Source organism: Panthera pardus, unplaced genomic scaffold, assembly GCF_024362965.1.
Source record: "Panthera pardus isolate Hobbes unplaced genomic scaffold, ASM2436296v1 HiC_scaffold_13, whole genome shotgun sequence".
NCBI lineage: Eukaryota > Metazoa > Chordata > Mammalia > Carnivora > Felidae > Panthera > Panthera pardus.
The window spans coordinates 122,929,131-122,953,437 of NW_026526688.1; the positions used below are offsets into that span (position 1 = coordinate 122,929,131).

At 36.4% G+C, this 24,307-nt stretch overlaps 1 protein-coding gene across 5 annotated transcripts in view; it reads right to left on the reverse strand.

Annotated features, from left to right (window-relative positions):
• Positions 1–1,626: 1,626 nt before the first annotated feature.
• RAP1GDS1 (Rap1 GTPase-GDP dissociation stimulator 1) overlaps positions 1,627–24,307 on the reverse strand; it is a 167,935-nt gene continuing 145,254 nt past the window's right edge. For all 5 annotated transcript variants that reach the window (XM_019415489.2, XM_019415478.2, XM_019415496.2 and 2 more), the window contains 3 exons: positions 17,767–17,893; positions 7,589–7,717; positions 1,627–3,538 (listed from right to left, as the gene is read on the reverse strand). In XM_019415489.2, coding sequence (XP_019271034.1) covers positions 3,411–3,538; positions 7,589–7,717; positions 17,767–17,893 — 384 coding nt within the window. In that variant the 3' untranslated portion in view covers positions 1,627–3,410. The remainder of the gene's footprint in view (positions 3,539–7,588; positions 7,718–17,766; positions 17,894–24,307) is intronic.

Below are 24,307 nucleotides of genomic sequence, written 5' to 3' on the forward strand. Positions count from 1 at the left end.
TTGAACTGAGAATAACTCAGTGCTCCTCAAACTATTAACAGACAGTGTCTCCTATTTGGCTGTTCTTTGAATTCCTTTAGCTGGGATCCTGCAGGGGGAAAAGGGGATAGGCCATAGGGTATCACAGATATTATAGTTCCTTACCCTCAACCTCTGCAAATTTCAGTTATTACAGAAACCCTGGGAAGGAGAGATTATTAAACTCATCATATTGATGAGAAAACAGGCCCAGAGGGTTTAAGTAACTCTGTGATGGTCACATAGCCAGTATGTAACAGAACCAGGATGTGACTTCAGATCACACAGTAAAGACCTTACTCTTTCCACTAATTACACTTAAAACAGTTTTCACATTTGTCAGACACCCCTATAAAACATCAACCTATGAAGCTACATGGCATTATGTATTGTAGCTATATAAATTAAGAGAACACATCTGTAAAAAAAAAAAAAAAACACCCCTCAATTTTCCGGGTTACAGCTATGAAGATTCATCCCAAATATCATTGCTTTTTAAAAGATATTTGTATAATTCAAATATTATGGTTGCCTAGAGTTATGACTTTAAAGCTTACTGATTCTAGTTAACAGCTGAACACAAAGGGGGTAAAACTTACCTAACAGACATTTTCATCCCTCATATTCAGAATTAGATAATAAGCTTTCTAATGACACCAATGAGCATTTCTGTTTGAAATCTTCACATGCAGGGTTTCTCAGAACACTTCACACTAATGCTTATATTTAAGAGCTGCATTTTGTTCCAAGTCAAAATCATTTCACAGCCAAAAAACTTTGTCTACATCTCCATGGTTATCAGATAATATGCACAAACCATGTTTTATCAAGTTGAAAACACTGAATTATGGACCAGCATTTAATTAGTTTTGCTTTGAGCACAATGAGGTTAGTCTTAGGGTGGGGGTAGGGGGTTAGCAAGATCCCAAGGAGGTAATGGGCTTCCTTCCCAGGAGGGAGAGAAGACATTTTAGCACATTTCACTCAGACATCATCCTCCTTCTAATTCCTGGCCTTTTTGCTTTTCAGCTATGCTCTAATCCTGACACAGTGATAATTAATGCTATGCCAGGCGGTTCCTCCCATTGTCTCCCTCAGAATGCACGTTTAATGGGTAGCAAACATTTAAATGTGGCCTCTAGAACTAAGATGAAGTAGCAGGATATATGGTATAGTATTGTCTGTAGACTCCCACCTCCTGCCCTGGCAGAGCAGCACGTCACCCAGTTTGGTGGACCTCTGTTATCATAAGGGCATAGCCTTCTGGTCTCGCTGTAGAAAGACTGGTGATTAGAAATGTACTTTGTTTTGCTGCAGATGGGAATTCCTAGTGTATCAATTGATTGCTGGTAGGTGGCCCAGATGATAGCTTCTCTTAAATCTGTAACTTTTGGATGCCTCTGACTTGAGGTTTTCTATATGATGCTTTTCAATAGGGATAGATCCTATAAAAGATATTCTTGGAAGCCAGACAAAAACACCTAAATCTCAATTTCTCTATGTAAATGGGAATTCATCAACAAATACTTAGCACCAACAATGAGCAATTACTGTTCTAGGAGCTGAAAATAGAAGTAAAATATACAAACAAACCAAATGATGCCATAATAGTTTGATATACTATTTATTTATTTAGTTATTAATATGGATAGCCTATTCAACATTACAGATGTTTTTCAAAACCTATAATAAAATATAGTCCACTATCCAGCCCAGAAGAAGACAATAAACAAGATCATTCTTACAGTAAGTGTAGCATAAGCACTCACAATAATCGTTCCTTTTCTGGACATCAAAGGGAACAAAGTTTCTTTACCTCCACTGAGGTTTTAATTTTCTTGAATTATAACTGTTTCTGAGTCAAAAGTCCAACTTCAATCACTCCATAGATATGTGCAGCATCTCCCATTGGACAGGAAAGAGCTTCTGTCACCCCGGGCAGCCCATTCTACTGTCCTGCAGTCCTTCCATATTGGAGCCCATCATCGTACCTTTCAGCCAGTATTTGTCAAACTTGTGCATGGGGACAAGACAGGTATGTCACAAGGATCTTTTGATTTACAAAGATTGTGTTTCAAAGTTCTAAAAACCCATTTGGTGGTAGTAGTGGCAGTGAAGAATACACTATATTTCGCCAAGAGGGTCTTCTCATCTCTTGGGTCTTGGCGTTGTCACCTTTTCTGATAGCTTTAAGATCTATTGCAGTTCTCTGTGGCAAATGGAGGTGGGACACTCTAACAGCTACTTGGTATGAGGCCATCTGCAGAATGAACTGGACTGGCTACTATGGCTTTTATAACCTGCTTCCTTTCTTTAGTATAGACAAACTTCTTTCTTAATCTTTTATTCTATGTACTGCTACTTCTATTTTCTTAATCATGTTTCCTATGTCCTGCTAGTTTTACTAGAAGGTTTAAAAGGATTATAACAGGGGAAATGTCTTACTTTCAAGCTGAATGATGAAAAACAGCCAAGAAAAACCAAAAAACCCCCCCAAAAGAACTACCCTCCAATGAACTATACTCAATTTCCTTAGGTGAAAACAAATGCCAAGTGACTTTTAAAGACAAGTGTTGGACGACGCTGATTAATTGATAGAAGAAGTGCTGAGGTCAAACTATATCAGATTCTAAAATATAGAGAAAAAAAAAAGATGTACTTAGTGTAAAATAGATTCTTCAGCCCCTTAGTTTCATGCTGAAAACCACAAATGTTTTCAATATCAGGCTACTGATGATAGCCAATTAAATATGAAATTTAAAAACCTCAGGGAAGTCTTGCCAAGTTTGTGGCAATTTCAAGAGTCTACATAGTTAAGAAGAAGAAGAAACCATAGGGTAAAGAGTGAGAGCATTGGATTTTATTTAACTCTAGGTACCATGGTTTGACATTAGTAAGTAAGACTAATGAATGAGCAGCCATACAGTTTTTTGGTCACTGTGCTTCCCAAGCACCAAAAAATGGAGCTATTTTTACTATTCAATTCCATCTTTAATAAGCTAGACAGATCCTGCTGCATTCTTGTTTGTTTCTAATTTACCAGTACATTATTATGTAGTTTACCAAGTGTGAGGAGCAAGTCATTATGTAGTACCAAGTTTACATCATCATAGGACTACAACATGCACATTCTACTTAATGTAGCTCAAGCAACAGGAATACAAGAGAACAGTTATGGGGTGGAGACTTGTTTTTGACAAATTCATGTTCACACTAACTATGGGTTTAGAAATCTTATTGGGCAGGTACCTACAGCAGTTCTTCAATTGGTACGGGAACATTACACGCATGCACAAGTGATATGGAAGAAAATGAAGCAGAAGAGGCAGCTGGATGGGAGGACAAGGGAAATCAGAGGTGGGATGATGCTGTGTGTCAGGGAAGGGCGGTTCTCAGCTTTCCACAGTAAGTCTCTGCTCTGTGAGAGAGGCCTGTTGGGCAACACTTTTGTTCTCATGACTGCGAAGTTTGGATACAACATCTAGAAAGGCCAAATCCTGGACTTCCTTGTGTAGAGATTCTGGAAGACAAAAAAACAAGATAACAGAGATGCTTCTATTAAACTGTTCTAATCTTACTATACAGTCTATCCAATACATATACCCAAAATGTTTATTTAGATAATATTTTGAAAAAACTGTAGTAGCCTAGAAATGCTAAGACACTTTTAAAGACAAGTGGGCACAGCAGTAGCCTAAAAATGTCTTCTTTATAGATGTGTTATAAAAAAATCAAAGGAACTTTACTTGCCATATTTATACATAGATAAATCAAATGTCAAGTTCTAGAGTCTAAGTTTGATTAGGGTAATGAGTTATAATGAAACACAGCTCATTGTATGATCTCAAGTTTCAGTTATATACCCCTTGACTCTATCATCAGTTCAAATATGAAGTCGATGACTTAAAAAAAATCTCAGATCTGTTTCAAATTAATTTTGTGGCAAATGAATAGGTTGTACTTCATATCCCTTCAACAAATTTCTGTGTCAACCGGCTTCCCTTTTTTATTCCTGATCATCCTCTTTCTGGCTTTCTTGTTCTATTTAACCTCAATTACAGGAAAATACAAGGCTCTTCTTAAGACTTTGAGACTGCAAATGAGAAGACTGAGGTCTAGTAAGTTTAATGTAATCAGCATTCCTTAAATTGATATATTTACATTAAAAAGACTTGAGGTCTTATTGTAAATAATGTTTTTAATAGAAATAGAAAAACACATCCTAAAATACAGATGGAATTTCAAAGGACTCTCAATATCTAAAACAATCTCAAAAAAGAACAAAGTTGGAGGTCTCACACTTTCTAATTTAAAACCTGTTATAAATCTATAATAATCAAATCAGTGTGGTGCTGTCTTTATATCATATAGATAGGTTGCCATATACACACCCACACCCCAACAGAATAAAGCAGAGATCCCAGAAATAAACCCTCATATATGTAGTCAAAATATTTTTGACAAAGATGTCAAGACCATTCAATGATGAAAGGACAGTTTTTTCAACAAATGGTGCTGGTAAAATTGGAGAGCCACAAGCCCTTATATACAAAAGTTAAATTTAAGAACTAAAACTGTTAAGACTTAAAATAGAAAGGGAAATGACATTGGACTTAGCAAGGATGACCTTGGATATGCATCAAAAAACACAGGCAACAAAAGGAAAAACAGATATACTGGACTTCATCAAAATTAGGAACTTCTGTGTACCAAAGTATACTACCAATAGAGTGAAAAGGCAACCCACAGAATGGAAGAAAACATTTGCAAATGATATATCCAATAAAAGATTAATATCCTAAACATACAAAGAACCTTTTCAACTCAACACAAAATGACCCTATTAAAAAATGGGCAAAGGACTTGAATAGACATGCCCCAAAGAAGAAAAATAAATGGGTAATGAACACATGAAAAGATCCCCAATGTCACTAATTGTTAAGGAAATGCAAATCAAAAGCACAATTTGATACCACCTCAGACTCCTCAGGATGGCTATTATAGAAAAAACAAAACAATAAATGGTAGAATGTAGAGAAATTGAAACCCATGTGCATTGCTTGTAGGAATGTAATATGGTGCAGCCCCTGTGGGTGATGGTTTCCCCCAAAATTAAACTTGGCATTACTGTATGATTTAGCAATTCCATTTCTGTGTATATACCCAAAATAACTAAAAGCAGGGCCTGAAAAAGATATTAGTGCACCAGCGTTTTCATAGTGGCATTATTTACAATAGCCCAAAGGTGTAAATAACCCAAATGTCCATTGATGGATGAATGAATAAACAAAATGTAATACATGTATACAATGGAAAATTATTCAGCCTTAAGAAGAATGAAATTCTGACACAGGTTACAACATGGGTGAGTTTGGAGACATTATGCTAAGTGAAATAAGCCAGACCAAAAAAAACAAAAACAAAACACTGCATGATTCCACTTATGTAAGGTACCTAGAGTAATAAAATTCTCAGAGACAGAAGACAGAATGGTAGATGCCAAAAGCTGGGGGATGGGTGATTGGTGACATATTTTAACGAGTACTGGGTTTTAGTTTGGGAAAAACAATGGTGGTGATGGTTGTATAACAGTGTGAATGTACTACTCTGCCAATACACTGTACATTTAAAAATGGTTATAATGGTAAACTTTATGTATATAATAATCTCAATAACAGAGTCTCTGCAAGGGAACAAGACATAAAGAACTACCAAATGGGAATTATAGGACCCAAAACTATAGTACTTGAAATAAAAACTTACTGGATAATTTTGAATCAGAGTGGAGTAGAATGGAGGGGATAAAAGAAATCAGTGAACTTTAACAACAACAGAAATTACCCAATTTGAACAAGAGAGATAAAAATCTGGGAAAAATTTAATGAAATATTCAGGGGCTTGTGGGATATAACTAAAGATCTCATGTTCCTGCCACTAGAGACCTGGAAGGAAAGGAGAAATAGGGTAGGAATGAAAAAGTACCTGAAGAAATATGGTTAAAAAAACTTTACAAGTTTAGCAAAAGACATAAGCCTACCATGAAGGTGAGAAAACTTGAAACAGAATAAACCCCAAAAAAATCCATGCCAAAACACATCATGGTCAAACTTGAATATTAAAGACCCCCCCCCCCCCAAAAAAAAAACCCAACCCTTGAAATGACACCTTACCAACAAGGGAAAAAAATAACACGAAGGCTGAATTTTTCTTAAACTATGGAGGCCAGAAGAAAGTGGCACATTTTTCAAGTGTTGAGAGAAAAGAACTGTCAACCCAGAATTCTATACCCAGAGAAAATATTTTTCACAAAAAGGGGAAATGAAGACATTCTAAAATAACAGAAAACAAAGAAAATTTGTCACTAGTAGACCTAACCCAAAAGAATGGCTAAAGTAGTTTCTCTAAATAGAAGGAAAATGTTTTTAAAAAAAAGAAAAGGAACCTTGGAACATAAAGAAGGAAAACAACACATATAGCAAAGATGTAAATAAATAGAACAGACTTTCTTTCTCTTGAGTTGTCTGAATTATATTTGAAGGTTGAAAACAAAAGTTGTAACAATGTCTAAATGCTGTTGTAAATATATAAGAGGAATATCTTAGATAATTATAAATGAGAGAGGGTAATGAAACTAAATGTTCAAGCAATCAACAAGAAGCCATGAATGAGAAACAAACAGAAAATAAAAAAAATTAAACTGCAGATATAAGCCATAACATCAGTCATTACATAAATGTAAATGGACTAAATACACAATTAAAAGAGACTGACAGAGTAGATTAAAGCACATAACCTAACAATACACTGTACTTCAAATATAATGATAAAGCAGATGGAAACTAAAAGGGTGGGAAAAGATCCCATGAATGTTATTCAAAAGAAAGTAGAAGTAGCTATATTAATATCAGATAAAGTAGACTTCAAAGCCAAAAAATTACCAGAGATGGAGAGGAACATTACATAACGATAGAAATGTCAATCCACCAGGAAGACACAGTAATCCTAAAGGTGTGTGTATCTACCAAAAGAGCTAAATAATATGGGAAGCAAAAATTGACAGAATTAAAAGGAGAAATAGATAAATCCACCATTATTTTTGGAGATTTCAACACCCCTATCTCAACAACAGACAGAACAATTAGAATATCAAAATAATATAGCAAACTCAATTCCACTACCATCAACCAAAAGGATCTGACATTTTAAAGAACACTCCACCCAATAAACAGGATATACATTCTTTTCAGTGTCCATGGAACATATACCAAGATATGCCAATGATTTCTTGACCAAATCCCTTAGCTAATATCATGATACACAAAATCAGAACTTGTTCTTTATATGAAATATTTGAGTTGATGAAACAGGTATTATTTTTTTAACACTGATTTTTGACTATTTGCTATATGATACTTTCATTATAATCTTTTTGAAATATTTTCAAGTAATCCTATATCCTCCATAAACTAATTTCTAATGTTCTTAAAATCCAAAGCCACCATTTACGACTATTCTATATTTAATGTCAACCATATGTTGATAGATGTAAAATGATAGAAGAAATATTTACCAGATCCCATGAGAGCACAAATCAGGACCATGGAATTGTATTTGATTTCAGGAGCACTTCTCTCATCTGCTAGCAGTCTGTGTAAAATCTGTACAAGTTTAGCACTTTCTAGATCTTTCTCAGCAGTGCCTAGAATATGAAACAAAGTATCAGTTATGACCACTGTTTACGAGCCTGGTGCAATGTGGCTAAACATCGATTCCCTTTCTAGAAACTGACCACATAAAACCCTCGAAAAGGGACTGATTAAATAAAATAACAATGACTGAGAGATAGAATATTAAATTTAGACCTTATTTAAAAAATAGAGTTAAGAATTCAGATATTTCAGGAGTTTAAGCTTAAAATTTAGCTTTACAATATTCCTTTTGAGGCAATTAAAAATCTTTATTTTGGAAAATGTTAAACACATACAAAAGTAGAAAAGAATACATAGTGATACATTACTATTATGTCCAACATGTTCATCTAGCTCTAGATTCATTCACCTACTTTCACCGATCCCAAATTATTTTGGAGAAAATCCTAAAAATGACATGGCTTCTTTCATATGTATTTAGGTATGTATCCTTAAGAAATGAAGTCTCTTAGTGCAACTCCTATCAAAATACCAGCAGATTTTCTGTAGAAAATCGCTAAGTTTATACTAAAATTTATATGGAAAGCCACAGGCCCTAGAATCTTGATAAAGAAGTAATAAAGTGGGGGGAATTTTCTACCTGATATTAAGGCTGACTATATAGCACAGTTATCAAAGCAATGTGGTCTTGGTGGCGAGACAGAGAATTTAACAGAGAACCCCAGAAATAGACCCAGAGTGATTTTTGACAAAGGTACAATATCAATTCAGGGAAGGCAAGATAGCCTCTGCAAGAAACATTGACCTAAACCACACACCCTGTACAGATAGTAACTCAAAATGGATTACACACGTAAGTAGAAAATGTAAAACTATAAAACTTTTGGAATATATAAAAAATTTTCAACTCAATAGTTAAAAATTAGAAAATGAGCAAAGAGGGAGGTGTCATAATGGCAGAGGAGCATGGAAATTCTCTGCTTCTTTCATCCCTGAAATGCAGCTCAATCAGCACCAAACCATTTTGCACACCTAGAAAATTGAGCTGAGGACTAACACAACAATCTGCATAACTAGAGCCACAGAACTCAGCAGGTAAGCAGTGCAGAGAGGTGAACTGGGGGAGAGAGAAGTCATGGAGGGTAGGGAGCTGTTTTTGTTTGCAGAGACAGGGTGAAGACAGGGGGGAAAAGTACAGGAAAAGCACTCCCCCCAAAAGCCTCTAGAAAGAAAGAAAGAAAGAAAGAAAGAAAGAAAGAAAGAAAGAAAGAAGAAAGAAAGAAAGAAAGAAAGAAAGAGTGGAAATACCCACAAAGAACTGAACAATAAAGGGAAAAAGGAGAGGGTTTCAATACCATTAAGACTCTATAAATAGGGGAGCACAGAGTTGGAACTCCACAGCTTGATACCTGGTGGGGCTCTGGTGGGAAGGATGAATCCCTAGGAGCAGACAGTGAGGTCTGAAGGGTCCTTGGGCCACACAGGGAGAAGCAGTTCCCCTGCCAGGAGGACATTTGGTAGAGGCCGTGAAACCTCCCCACAGGCAAAAGTCCCAGTGGACCCTAGATTATAGACAAGTTTGCTGGTGTTGGAAAAAGGATGCTAGGGTGCAGTGAAGCCTGGAGCCAGATATGTGTTATGATTTCCCTTAGTCCCTGGATCGCTGCTGTTACACCATCATGCAAAATTTTTCTGGGGTGGGCTGGCACCCGGACACAGTCTCTGAAGTGGTGTGCTTGTGGGAGCATTCTGGCCTGCCGGCCGGCACCCAGCCATTGCTTGGTGACACCCTCCCCTAGAGGGTCAGAGTGGGTTCAAGCCACAGGGCCATTAGAAGTGAGGGGTTTGGAAACACAGAAACATCTGAGATAAAATTTGGGAGGGAGGTGCTGCTTGGCAGGCTAATGGCTTGGTGGTGGACAGTGAAGAAGCGGAAGTGGATGGAAGCTGGAGACAAAGGAGGGATGCTTGATTGCCAGTTGGAAAGAGCACAGCTCTGATGCTAGAACCTGGCAAGCTGGGTGATTCCCCTGCACAAGTGTATACACGCATATGCACACCACACCAATCCACCCCAGTAAGCTAAGCAGCGCCACCTAGTGGAGAATGGAGCCGTTACACCAAGCCCCATCCAATTGTGCCAACCAAGCCCTAGAGGACGACCACAAATTTCTCCCCCTACTTAGTGTATGGACTATAAAATGCTTCACAGTTTGACTTCTAGGGGAAACTAGATGTAATTTCATTCTGTTGACTGGTCCATCTATTCATATTTTGTCTTTTCTTATTCATGGATAGAGAAAGAGAAAAAAATTATTTTTATTTTGTTTTATAAAAAAGATTTTTAAAAATTTTTGACGATATTTTTATTATTTTTTGTAGTCTACTTCATTCTGTCCTATGTTATTGTATACATTTTTAAATGTTTTCTTTTTTTCCTTTTCTTTAGTTTCCCTTCTCTATTTTACCAAGCTACTTTCAACAAACCACACCAAAATACATCTAGGACCTAGCTTCCTTTACTTGATTTGTGTGTATGTTTTTATTCTTTTTCTTCCTCCAAAATGATGAAACAAAGGAATTCACCCCAAAAGAAAGAACACGAAGAAATGACAGCCAGGGACTTAACACAGATACAAGCAAGATGTCTGAACCAGAATTTAGAATCAGGAATACTAGCTGGGGTTGAAAAAAGCATAGAATTGTTTCCTGCGGAGATAAAAGAAGTAAAATCTAGTCAGGACGAGATTAAAAATGCAGTAACTGAGATGCAATCTCGAATGGATGTCACAGTGGCAAGAATGGATGTAGCAGAGCAGCAAGCTAGCAATATAGAAGACAAACTTATGGAGAATAATGAAGCAGAAAAAAGAGGGAAATAAGGCAAAAAAGCACACTATAAGAATTAGAGAACTCAGTGATGGATTAAAAAGGAATAACATCCGAATCATAGGGGCCCTAGAAACTGAAGAGAGATAAAAATGCGTAGAAGGTTTATGTGAGCAAATCATAGCAGAAAACGTTCCTAACCTGGGGGAAAAAAAGACATCAAAATCTAGGAAGCACAGAGAACTCCCATTAGATTCAACAAAAACCAACCATCAACAAGGCAATCAGAGTCAAATTTATAAAATACACAGACAAGAAAAGAATGATGAAAGCAGCAAGGGGAAAAAACTCCTTAACCCTATATGGGGCAGACAGCTCAGGTTTGCAACAGACCTATCAACAGAAACTTGGCAGGTCATAAAGGAATGGCAGGATATATTCAACATGCTGAATCAGAAAATTATGCAGCCAAGAATTCTTTATCCAGCAAGACTGTCATTCAAAATAGAAGGAGAGAGAGTTTCCCAGACAAATAAAAACTAAAGGAGTTTGTGACCACTAAACCAGCCCTGCAAGAAATTTTAAGAGGGACTCTCTGAGGGGAGAAAAGATAAAATAAAACAAAAACGACCAAAAGCAACAAAGACTAGAAAGGACCAGAGAATACCACCAGAAACTCCAACTCTAGAGGCAATACAATGGTAATACGTTCATATCTTTCAGTACTCACCCTAAATGTAAAAGGACTAAACACTCCAATAAAAAGAGATAGGGTAATAGAATGGATAAGAAAATAAGATCCATCTATATGCTGTTTATGAGAGACCCATTTTAGACATAAGAACACCTTCAGATTGAAAGTAAGGGGATGGAGAACCATCTATCATGCTAACAGTCATCAAAAGAAAGCTGGAGTACCCATACTTATATCAGACAAATTAGGTTTTAAAATAGAGTGTAACTAGAGATGAAGAAGGGCATTATATCATAATTAAGGGATCTACTCACCACGAAGATCTAACAATTGTAAACATTTATGCCCCAACATAAATGGCACCAAAATATATAAATCAACTAATCGGAAACATAAAGAAACTCACTGAAATAATACCATAATAGTAGAGGACTACAATACTTCACTTATAACAACGGACAGATCATCTAAGCAGAAAATCAATAAGGAAACAATGACACACTGGACCGGACTTATCCTGAAGCAGCAGAATACACATTCTTCTCTAGAGCACATGGAACATTCTCCAGAATAGATCACATACAGGGACACAAATCAGCCCTCAACAAGTACAAAAAGATCCAGATGATACCATGCATATTTTCAGACCAGAACACTGTGAAACTAGAAATCAATCACAAGAAAAATTTTGGAAAGACCATGAATACTTGGAAACTGAAGAACATCCTACTAAAGAATGAATGAGTTAGCCAAAAAGCTAAAGAAGAAACTAAAAAGTACATGGAAGCCAATGAAAATGATAACACCACAGCCCCAAACTGCAAAGGCAGTCATAAGAGGGAAGTATATGGTAATCCAGGCCTTCCTAAAGAAGGAAGAAAGGTCTCAGATACACAACTTAACCTTGCACCTTGAAGAGCTGGAGAAAGAACAGCAAATAAAACCCCAAGCCAGCAGAAGATGGGAAATAATAAAGATTAGAGCACAAATCAATGGTATCAAAATAAAAAAAAAAAAATAGTAGGACAGATCAATGAAACCAAGAGCTGGTTCTTTGAAAGAATTAACAAAATTGATAACCCCCTAGCCAGTATGATCAAAAAGAAAAAGGAAAGAACCCAAATAAATAAAATCAAGAATGAAAGAGGGAAGATCACAACCAGCACTGCAGAAATACGAGTAATAGTAAGAGAGTATTATGAGAAATTATATGCCAATAAATTGGGCAATCTGGAAGAAATGGACAAATTCCTAGAAACATACAAACTACCAAAACTGAAAAAGGAAGAAATAGAAAATATGAACAGACCCATATCCACTACAGAAATTGAATTAGTAATCAAAAACCTCCCAAAAAACAAGAGTCCAGGGCTAGATGGCTATCCAGGGGAATTTTACTGAACACATAAAGAGGTGTTAACACCTATTCTTTTGAAGCTGTTCCAAAAAAACAGAAATAGCAGGAAAACTTCCAAACTCATTCTATGAGGCCAGCATTACTTTGATTCTAAAACCAAGTAAAGACCACTCTAGAAAAGAACTACAGATCAATTTCCTTGATGAACATGAATGCAACAATTCTCAACAAGATACTAGCCAATCAGATCCAACAATACATTAAAGGAATCACTCACCATGATCAAGTGGGATTTATACCTGGGATACAGGGCTGGTTCAATATCCACAAATCACTCAACATCATACATCACATTAATAAAATAAAGGACAAGAACCACCTGATTCTCTCAATAGATTCAGAGAAAGCATTTGACAAAATACAGCATTCTTTCTTGAGAAAAGCCCTCAAGAAAGTAGGGACAGAAGGATCATACCTCAAGACTACATAAGCCATATATAAAAGACCACTGCTAGTATCATCCTCAATGGCAAAAAATTGAACATTTCCCCCTAAGATTAGGAAGAAGGCAGGGATGTCCACGCTCACCACTGTTATTTAACATAGGAATCAGACAACACAAAGGAATAAAAGGCATCCAAATGAACAAGGAGGAAGTCAAACTTTCACTCTTTGTAGACGAAATGATACTCTATATGGAAAACCCAAAAGATTCCACCAAAAACTGCTAGGACCGATCTACGAATCCAGCAAAGTCACAAGATATAAAATCAATGCACAGAAATTGGTTGCTTTACTATACACCAATAATGAAGCAACAGAAAGAGAAATCAAGGAAACGATCCCATTTACAATTGCACCAAAACCCATAAAATACCTAGGAATGAACCTAAGAGGGGAACAATCTATACACTGAAAACTAGAGAAAGCTTATGAAAGAAATTGAAGATGACACACAAAAAAATGGAAAAACAAATATTACTTTTGTTCACGCTCACGGATTGGAAGAACAAATATTGTTTACATGTCGATACTACCCCAAAGCAATCTACATATTCAAGGCAATCCCTATCAAAATAACACCAGCATTCTTTACAGAGCTAGAACAAAAATCCTAAAACTTGTATGGAAGCAGAAAAGACCCGAATTGCCAAAGCAATCCTGAAAAAGCAAACCAGAGCTGGAGGCATCACAATCCTGGACATCAAGATATATTACAAAGCTGTAATCATCAAGACAGTATGGTATTGGCGCAAAAACAGACATTTAGATCAATGGAAGAGAACAGAGAGCCCAGAAATGGACCCACAAACATATGGCCAACTAATCTTTGACAAAGCAGGAAAGAATATCCAATGGAATAAAGACAGTCTCTTCAGCAAGTGGTGCTGGGAAAACTGGACAGCAACATGCAGAAGTATGAACCTGGACCACTTTCTTACACCATACACAAAAATAAACTCAAAATGGATGAAAGACCTAAATGTAAGACAGGAAACCATCAAAATCCTAGAGGAGAAAGGAGACAGCAACCTCTTTGACCTCAGCCAAACTTCTTACTCAACATGTCTCCAAAGGCAAGGGAAACAAAAGCAAAAATGAACTATTAGGACCTCATCAAGACAAAAAGCATCAGCACAGTGAAGGAAACAATCAGCAAAACTAAAAACCAACCACAAATGGGAGAAGGTATTTGTAAATGACTTATCAGATAAAGGGTTAGTATCCAAAATCTATAAAGAACTTATCAAACTCAATACCAAAAAACAAATGATTCAGTGAAGAAATGGGCAAAAGACATGAATAGACACTTTTCCAAAGAAGACATCCAGATGGCCAACCGACACATGAAAAAATGCTCAACATCACTCATCACCAGGGAAAATACAAATCAAAATCACAATGAGATACCACCTTACACCTGTCAGAATGGCTAACATTAACAACTTGGGCAACAACAGATGTTGGTGAGGATGCAGAGAAAGAGGATCTCTTTTGCATGTGGGAATACAAACTGGTGCAGCTGCTCTGGAAAACAATATGGAGGTTCCTCAAAAAATTAAAAATAGAACTACCCTACGACCCAGCAATTGTACTAGTAGGTATTTATCCAAAGGATATAGGTGTGCTGTTTTGAAAGAACACATGCACCCCAATGTTTATAGCAGCACTATTGACAATAGCCAAAGTATGGAAACAGCCCAAATGACCACCGAAAGATGAATGGATAAACAAGATGTGGTATATGTATACACAATGGAGTATTACATGGCAATCAAAAAGAATGAAATCTTGCCATTTGCAACAATGTGGATGGAACTAGAGGGTATTATGCTAAGCGAAATAAGTCAGAGTAAGACAAATATCATATAACTTCACTCATATGAGGAATTTAAGATACAAAACAGATGAACATGGGGAAGGGAAGCAAAAATAATATAAAAACAGGGAGGGGGACAAAACATAAGAGACTCTTAAATATAGAGAACAAAATGAGGGGTTGTGGGTGGGGTGATGGCTAAATGGGCAAGGGTCATTGAGGAAGACACTTGTTGGCATGAACACTAGGTGTTACACACAGGGGATGAATCACTGGATTCTATTCCTGAAATCATTATTGCACTATATGCTAATTAAATTGGATGTAAATTAAAAAATAAATTTAAAAAAAATGAGCAAAAAATGTCCATAGGTATTTCACCAAAGAATGTATATAGATGGCAAATAATGAACATCTTTTCATATGCTTTACCATCAGAAAAATGGAAATTAAAACCGTAATGAGATACTTTAACTACAGCTATCAGAGTGGTTAAAATAAAAAAGTGTCAACACCAAATATCTGGTGAGGATGTGGAGAGGACTAGATCACCTATATAGTGCTGGCAGGAATGTAGATGGTACAGTCATTCTGGAAAATAGTTTGACAGCTTCATAAAAAATTAAACCTGTAATTACCATATAACCTAGCAATTGCACTCCTAGACATATATACAAAGAAATGGATACAATGCTCACAAAAAAATTTACACATGAATATTTATAGTAGTTATTTATTTTTAAAAGCCCCAAACTGGAATCAGCCCAGATGTTTTTTGACAGGAATGGTTAAACAAATACTGGTATGTACCTACCATCGAACACTATTCAGCAATAAAAAAAATTATTGAGACTCAAACAAATTGGATGACTCTTTAGGAAATTATGAGAGACAATCCCAAATGGTCACATACTACATGATTCTATATATATAACATTTTAGAAATGAAGGGAAGATTAGTGGTTTCTAGGGATTAGAAGCAAGGTGAGGGGTAAGAGTAGGAGGTAGGTGAGTGTGGTTATAAGTGGAGGGATCCTTGTGGCATTAAGCCATTCAGTAGCTTGACTGTGGTGGTCGATACACAACCCTACACATCATAAAACTGTATAGAACTTAACAAGCGCACACAAACGACTGGGGAAATCTGTGTAGGACTGGTAAATTACATGAATAGTTAAAATATTGTTTATAGTTTTGCAAAATGTTACCATTGGGAGAAACTGGGCAAAGTATACAAGGGATCTCTGTAGTATTTTCTTTTAGTTTTACAAAACTGCATGTGAATTTATAATTAAATAAAAAGAAAAAAAAAGACTCTTAAAGGTTGCTTTAATACTATTATCATACAAAAGATTTGCAATTCCTTAATCATATCAAACACTTGTAAGGAAACAAGGCTAGAAAAATATGGTTTTCAAAGTGGGTTGTGTATTAAAAACTATTATCTTAAGCCCAAGGAGCCTAGAAAACATTAGGTAACAATAAAAAAAGTATGTACTGCCTTTTATATAATTCTACGGTAAGGGGACCAGATTCAGGCAAATGCTCTGCTATCAGGAAGCGATGCAATTACAGCTTGTTTGGAAGATACTGGCACAAAACCAGATTCATCCCAGGCTGGGTGGTCAAGCCTATTCTGAAATTGCCCCATCACTTTAAACCATTTAAAATCATGCCATGAACCCAGTTTGGTATTCAATGTCCTCAATGATTCCCACCTTCATTCATCATAGCTCCTCCAACCTAACCCTCCAAGATGGTTGGACTTCTAGGCTGATTCCACCCAAACCCTGTGTTAAGTCATGACTAATCCAGGACTCAAAATGACCTCCAAAGCATCTCTAACTATAGGCCAAGTCACTGAGAATAAGCATATGTTTTCTTGAAGTGTTTTATCTTTAAAATTAAGAAAAATTTTACATCCTATTTATACCTGTGATTTTTTAAAAACTTTTAAAATTCAAAACCCTTTTAGATGAAAAAATCCAAATCTCTCACATCTAAACTCTGAGTAAATGTGACACTAGAGGAAGATATATGATGTTTATGTTTTGGCCTCTCCCTTAGGATAGGGGTTGGTGGGTCCACTTGCTCTTGTGTAGAATTATGGATATAAGTCATCACTGGGAATTAAGAGGTGATCAGTTAACAGTGTTTATCTAAATGGCTTTGACAGGACAAACCTACTAAGTCTATAGTCCTCCTTTGTGGAAGGCAGCCTCAGGCCTTAACCACAGGCATGTGACTGATTGTCCCCAGCTAACTATATCAGAGATTGGTTCCTGGGACAAAGGTTACTATCCATAAGCTAGATGCCTATGAACTAGCTTCTCAAGAAGAATTCTGACCAAGAGGGATGCTATATACTAGACAGAAATTAACTAATTTAAACTCTGCTTTTGCAGTATTCTGAATGTAAAACACACAGAAGACTGACCCAGAAGGTGAAAATTTAGAATGAGGGCAATACTGTAAAGCAATAGAAACCATGGTGATAGAAGGAGATAAGAGAATCAGTAGTAGAGATGGAAGAAAAGGTCTGGGTCACCAGAAGAGTAGCAGACTCTAAACCCGCTGTTGTATTCTAAATAATGTTTCATTTCTCTGGGAGGCCTGCTGAAAATGTTTTCTGTATTCACTAAGTGCCTATAACTTGAAGTAACATTTAAGAGTCAAACTCTAAAAAAGAGTCAATGATTGGCCTAAAAATGTTACCGAAAGCAAAAGCTGTCATGGCAATCTACAGAACATGATCTCCTATATTCTTAGCTCTAGGTTGCAGACACACACTAGCAAAAGGCTTCTAGTCAAGGTTTTGTCTGACTTCTATTCCACTCCTGTGCTTCATTTCATCCAAGATAAAAATAGGAGAAAATAAGTTTGACACTGGGGTACTTACCCAATTCTAAAGCTGCTATTAATGCCAAAGCAACAAGGGCTTCATTCTGCATTATTACATGTTCACTAGTTGCCATGGTAACTAGATGCTTGATGCCACCACTCTGTACAATGGTTTTAATTACATCCTACAATAAATAAATATCAAAGAATTATAAACTTTACTTTTAAACAGAAAGAAACTGCACTATAGTCAGTCAATTCATTGTTAAATTGAGTGGTTTCCTGACAGTGTCCTGTATGAATCATTACATTTAACCATATTTTTTTTTCTTCACAGAAGAAAAGGAAAAAGCTTTTAGCTTTAAATAAATTCATCAAAAGATGACAACTTAAATTACCCAGGTGGAAAAGACCATTGCAGTTCATAGCGAGGGAGTCCCAGAAGCTACCAAAGAAATAAAAGTGTGATTGCCCCAAATGTTGCCTTACCACAGGATTAACAAAAGAGAGTAAGACTTGGAATAACAACAACAAAAAAAGTCCTTCCTTTTAAATATTTATTACAGCACCAGGCAGTTGTTCCCCAGGTGATCCAGGTAAAGTCTCTTGTTTTTTTAAGCTTTTATGTCTTTGTTGGATCTGACAAAACTGGATTACATGCAAAGGGACTTGAGGAGAACTTACATCAAAATTCTGTCTCCCTCGGGCACCTGGGTGGCTCAGTTGGTTGAACGTCCAACGTTGGCTCAGGTCATGATCTCAAGGTTCGTGGATTCAGGCCCTGCATCAGGTTCTATGCTGACAGCTCAGGGCCTGGAGCCTGCTTTGGATTCTGTGTCTCCCTCCCTCTGCTCCTCCCCCCTTCGTGCTCATGTGCATGTGCTCTCTCAAAAATAAACATTAAAAAAAAAAATTGTTTCCCTCATTTCTCATGGTACCTATAGCTCTGTCTTCTCCAATGGCAAAGGAGACAGTGTGCTCCAGATTGAAAAAAGCCCAGTGCCAACATTGACCAAGGAAATTACAGAACCTCTCTGCATCTTGGTGACTTTTTCTATAATGCTGGAATAATGTGTTATTATATGTTTGTGTGATAATTACACGGTTATTACATAAAAAGAACATATAAGAATATATGGCAAAAGTTAGATTTTTAAAAATGGTCACGTTTATTTATTTTTTTGTTTTCATCTCAAAGTTTTGTTGCCTGAAAACTCTTGGCTTAAATATGATTTAGTGCAAAGTCTCAATTAGAGAATTTTTAAAAGTAATTTTCTTGATTCTTACTACTTTCAGTCATTTGAAGTGCCAGATATTAAATACCCCATCTGCATTACCTTCAAGAGTATAAAACTACTGTAATTAGAAATATTTTTAAAATTAATCTGCTAAAATATTTGAAAAAGGGTTATTTTTATTTTTTTACTGTTTATTTTTGAGAGAGAGTGTGTGAGTAGGCAAGGGGCAGAAAGAGAGGAAGACACAGAATCTGAAACAGGCTCCAGGCTCTGAGCTGTCAGCACAGAGCCTGATGTGGGGCTCGAACTCACAAACCGTGAGATCATGGCCTGAGCCAAAGTCAGACGCTTAACCGATTGAGCCACCCAGGCACCCTGAAAAAGGTTTTTTTTTTTTTTTTTAATGGTTCCACCTTATATAAATTCTTAAGAAAACTATCTGTAATGTCTTTGCTTTGAGCCCAAACAACATTTAGAGATCAAACAATCTAAACTGATGGGGTCCTAGTACTGAGATTTTATGGTAGTTGTGTTCTAGCATCCAACAAGCTTTTTCTCATCAACCTCTTTTAGTAAGTGAAAATGATCTTTTAAAATCTCTTCTAATGAAAAGAAAGCCTCTCAACACACTGCTTACTGGGTGGGCACTTTATTGAAACAGATATAAAATTCTTAAAATTAGTGAAGCATTTTATAAAAATCACAAAGAAATTTATTGAGTAAAGAAGACCACAAGAGATTCATAGACACACATGCAGTCACCTAATGAAGGTTCCTGGCCTATTATTTCATCCTTTATTTTGTGATTCACCCTGGGAAGTCTACTGTAGTAGAAGGAGCAGGTCATGAATGAAGAAGGAAACTGTATATCAGAAGCAAATAGCTCCCCCATAAGTTCAAGCATAGGTCCTTTTCCATCTCAGTTTTTTGAACAGATATTGAAGTTTTTTTTTTTTTTTTAAATCCCTTGCCCTCTCTCCTCCTACTTCAGTAAGTTTTACTGAGTAGGTCCGCTATGGAGTTACTGTGCCTGACAGAATGGGGGATAAAAGACAAATGAAGCATTGTACTTGTGTTATATGACAAAAGAGAATGATATTGATAGCTGCCCTCTATAGAGCAACCACTACACGCTGGACATTATACCGGGTAGCTTACAGATATTAGCATATTTTTATCCTCAAAGAAAATCCCATTAGCTAGTATTTTCTCCAGTTAATAGACGAAGAAACTGAAGCTCAGATTAAGTTATGAAAATTGTCAGTGATTAAGAGGTAAAAAGCCATGATTCAAATCCAGGCAGTTAGACCGTTTGTGGTCTAACCAAAAGTAAGTGTACTGAATTCATCATAGTGCCATGCACAGGCAGTCACTTAATGTGTTCTAAAGAGGCTCTATGGATGTATTTTATTTTATTTTATTTTATTTTATTATTTTTTTTTTTTTAATTTTTTTTTTCAACATTTTTTCTTATTTATTTTTGGGACAGAGAGAGACAGAGCATGAACAGGGGAGGGGCAGAGAGAGAGGGAGACACAGAATCGGAAACAGGCTCCAGGCTCCGAGCCATCAGCCCAGAGCCTGACGCGGGGCTCGAACTCACGGACCGCGAGATCGTGACCTGGCTGAAGTCGGACGCTTAACCGACTGCGCCACCCAGGCGCCCCTATGGATGTATTTTAAAGTTACATTTTTAAACTTCAAGATATTAAAAAAAAAAAAAAAAAAGGGATATCAGCACCATTCCACAGAGCAAAGAGGTTCGTCTGGAGAATTACAAATAATTTCAATATCCACATCTAAAAATAATTTTAACTTTTCTAAAATCATTTCACTTATAATAAGTAAACTGTAGAAATAGTAAGATATTTTTCTGGGTAATCCTTCTAAACCCTAGATGTATCTGCAAAATCTCCAAAAATTTTGGACATAATTTAATGCTTTACAAAGCTTTAAATGATGTGTTATTTTGCAATCCTGTTTCTCAAGTTTTCTTATGGAAAGCTAAATTTTGGTACATACATAACCAAGGCAAATTATCTATGTAACAGTCTTGCATATTTAACTTTTACGGTCAATATGCCCTTAATAACTGAGATAAATTCCTGCTAAAAACTTTGCTGAAAACTGTATAATAATACTGATTATTACAATGTAATGTTCTGAAATAGGCCTGAGTTCAAGGTAATTTATAAGATTGCAGATTGGTGTAGGCACTGAATCACCTAACAAAAAATTTTCTTTCTCAACTTTGTAGCATCAAAAACTACTTCTCAGTATAGGATTTAAATGTTTGTCAGATGAATGAGCGAATGACTAAAAACATTTGTTTAGACAAGTTTTTAGCTTGATAATTGACGAAGAATGTTTTACTCTTAAAGGAAAGAAAAAAGTGCCTTTGACAGGAGGTAATTTTTATGTTCCTAACGTAGAGGCAAAATATATTTTCTGTTTTTGATATCTAAATCAGAAGGTCCAGCTAGTTGCTCAAGAGTTCTAGTCCAGGACACTCTTTTGAAGGAAGATGTGAATTTACCTATTGGCACAAGTGCAGAAATATACTGTATATGGCTGAGATGACTAAGCTAGTGTGAAACCCTGTGAGTCAGTGCAAACTTTCAGAGGGTTGGACTCTAAGACAGAATTCAGGGTGACTTTAAAAGGAGTAGGATCTTCAAAGTTTAAAAATAACACAAGGACAGAGCTATAATTCACAACAGTTGGTTAAGGATCTACAGGAATGTAAAAAAAAAAAAAAAAAACAAACAAACAAAAAAACAGAAAAAAACCCTTGAACCTAGTGTTTATTTTATTTTTTTTTAATTTTTTTTTTTCAACGTTTTTTATTTATTTTTGGGACAGAGAGAGACAGAGCATGAACGGGGGAGGGGCAGAGAGAGAGGGAGACACAGAATCGGAAACAGGCTCCAGGCTCCGAGCCATCAGCCCAGAGCCTGACGCGGGGCTCGAACTCACGGGCCGCGAGATCGTGACCTGGCTGAAGTCGGACGCTCAACCGACTGCGCCACCCAGGCGCCCCGAACCTAGTGTTTAAAAGCTTATTCCAGAGCAGCATTTTCCAAAGTATGTTCAGTGGAATGTATTTAATAGATGCAACTTGCAAAAAAGACCCACTGTGCGATAGTAAAGGATGTTTTTTTTTTGTTTTTTTTTTAGAGTAGTGCTAATGTGTGCTGTGAATTTCAAAGGCAGGGAAAAGAAATGAACTATTTCTCTAATCTGATCGTACAACCGTTTCTCTTTGTGGAATATTCTTTACGGTTATTATTCAATAGAACATGTTCTGAAACTGCTCAAAAGGAATCCCAGATTCCACTTCAATGCTTGTGAAATTTGAAAATAATTCTAATCTGGAGCTCCACAAGGAACACACCTGTGTTCTGATCATTAAAGTATGTCAATCAAGGTTCCTATTGCTGCTTAGCAGCAATATACACTCAACTGTAGGAAAGATACGCAAAAAAAAACCCCCAAACAAACAAAACCCAGTCTATTTGGTACTGAATTATAAACATAAAGTTATAATGTGCCCATAAAGTTATAATCTTGTATCATGGCTATTGTATGTAAGTGATGAATCACTAAATTCTACACCTAAAACCAATTTTACCATATAGGTTAACTAACTAGAATTTGAAAAAAAAAATTGAAAAGAAAAAAAAATAAGGGAATATTCAAGGGGGGAACTGTTTTCTTTAAAAAAAATTTTTTTACATTTATTTAATTTTGAGAGAAAGAGTGCACAAGTGAGGGAGAGGCAGAAAGAGGGAGAGAGAGAATCCCAAGCAAGCTGTGCACTGTCAGTGCAGAACCGGATGTGGGGCTTGAACCCACGAACCCTGAGATTATGACCTGAGCTGAAATCAACAGTCAGATGCTTAACCGACTGAGCCACCCAGGCGTCCCTTTTGTTACACTAACTAGAATTTAAATAAAAACTTGAAATAAAAAAAAAAGATTCTATGGGGGAAATTGTTTTTGTTACACACACACACACACACACACACACCCTAGAAAGGTACAATGTAATGTTGCTCTTGTCTTTTTAAAGCACCTACATGTGATGGATGCTTAATGGGTACCGGAAAGCTTTTTTGCTGGGGGAGGGGAGAGTAGGGGTTTAGATGAGGGAAAGGGAACCCTGTGATAAATATTAGCAGAAAAGCCTCAAATCTCAATTTAGTCTAACAGTTTAATGAATTTAGTTCCAAGATTAGGTTAAGAAGTTGTGATGCATTTTCCCATGGACATAAGTGAAATGGTCAAAAGGCTCACTCTGGATAACAGGCTTAAAAAAAGTAAAAGGTATATAATACAGATACTAAATCAGCTGGCCTAGCTTCCCACCATTATGATCTTTAAAATAATTCATTTAGTCATTCACTGAACAAACACAGGTTATCAACCACATGTCAGACACATACTAGACTGGACACTGCTATAAGAATGGATTTCATCCAACTTTGTGAGTTCAGGGCACCATATACTATCTAGATATCATTTAATTTTTAATATCATTAGCTAGCTTGGTCAGTGCTTGGTACACAGAAGATATTTTACACTGAGGATAGTGGTAAAAATAATAACATCAACATTTATGGTGATTCCATTTACTGAGTGCTTACTTTGTCCTACATTCCAGTTGAGTACTTCATATAGGTGATCTCACTGAATCATTCTCACAACACTTTCGGGTGGGTATCACCCCAGGTTTAATACACTGAGATGTGAAAGACACTTGACCAAGTAAATAGTGGGGATACTACGTGAACTTCTCTGATTCCAAAGCCTTACTCTTAACTATCATGGACTAGAACTAATTAAAAGCCTCAATTTTCAGTTCTTTTTTCAGAATTCTGGATCACAGGCATCCCTCATTTCATTGCACTTCATTTTATTATTGTGTTTCACAGATACTGTGTTTTTTACAAACTGAAGGTTTGTAGCAGCCCTGTGTTAAGCAAGTCTGTCAGCCATTTTTCCAACAGCATTTGCTCACTTTATGCCTGCATCACCTTTTGGTAATTCTCACAAAATTTCAAACCTTTTCATTATTATTATGTTTGTTATGGTGATGTACGATCAGTGATTGACAACTCACTGAAAGCTCAGATGACGGTTAGCATTTTTAGGCATAAAGAGTTTTTTTAATGAAGGCATAAAAATGATTTTTTAAAACATGTTATTGCACACTTAAGAGACTACAATATAGTGTAAACACAACTTTATATACATTGGGAAACCAAAATGTTCATTTGACTTGCTTTGCTGCATTTTCACTTTATTGCAGTGTTCTGGAACTGAACCTATATGATATTTCTGAGGTACACCTGTAATGTA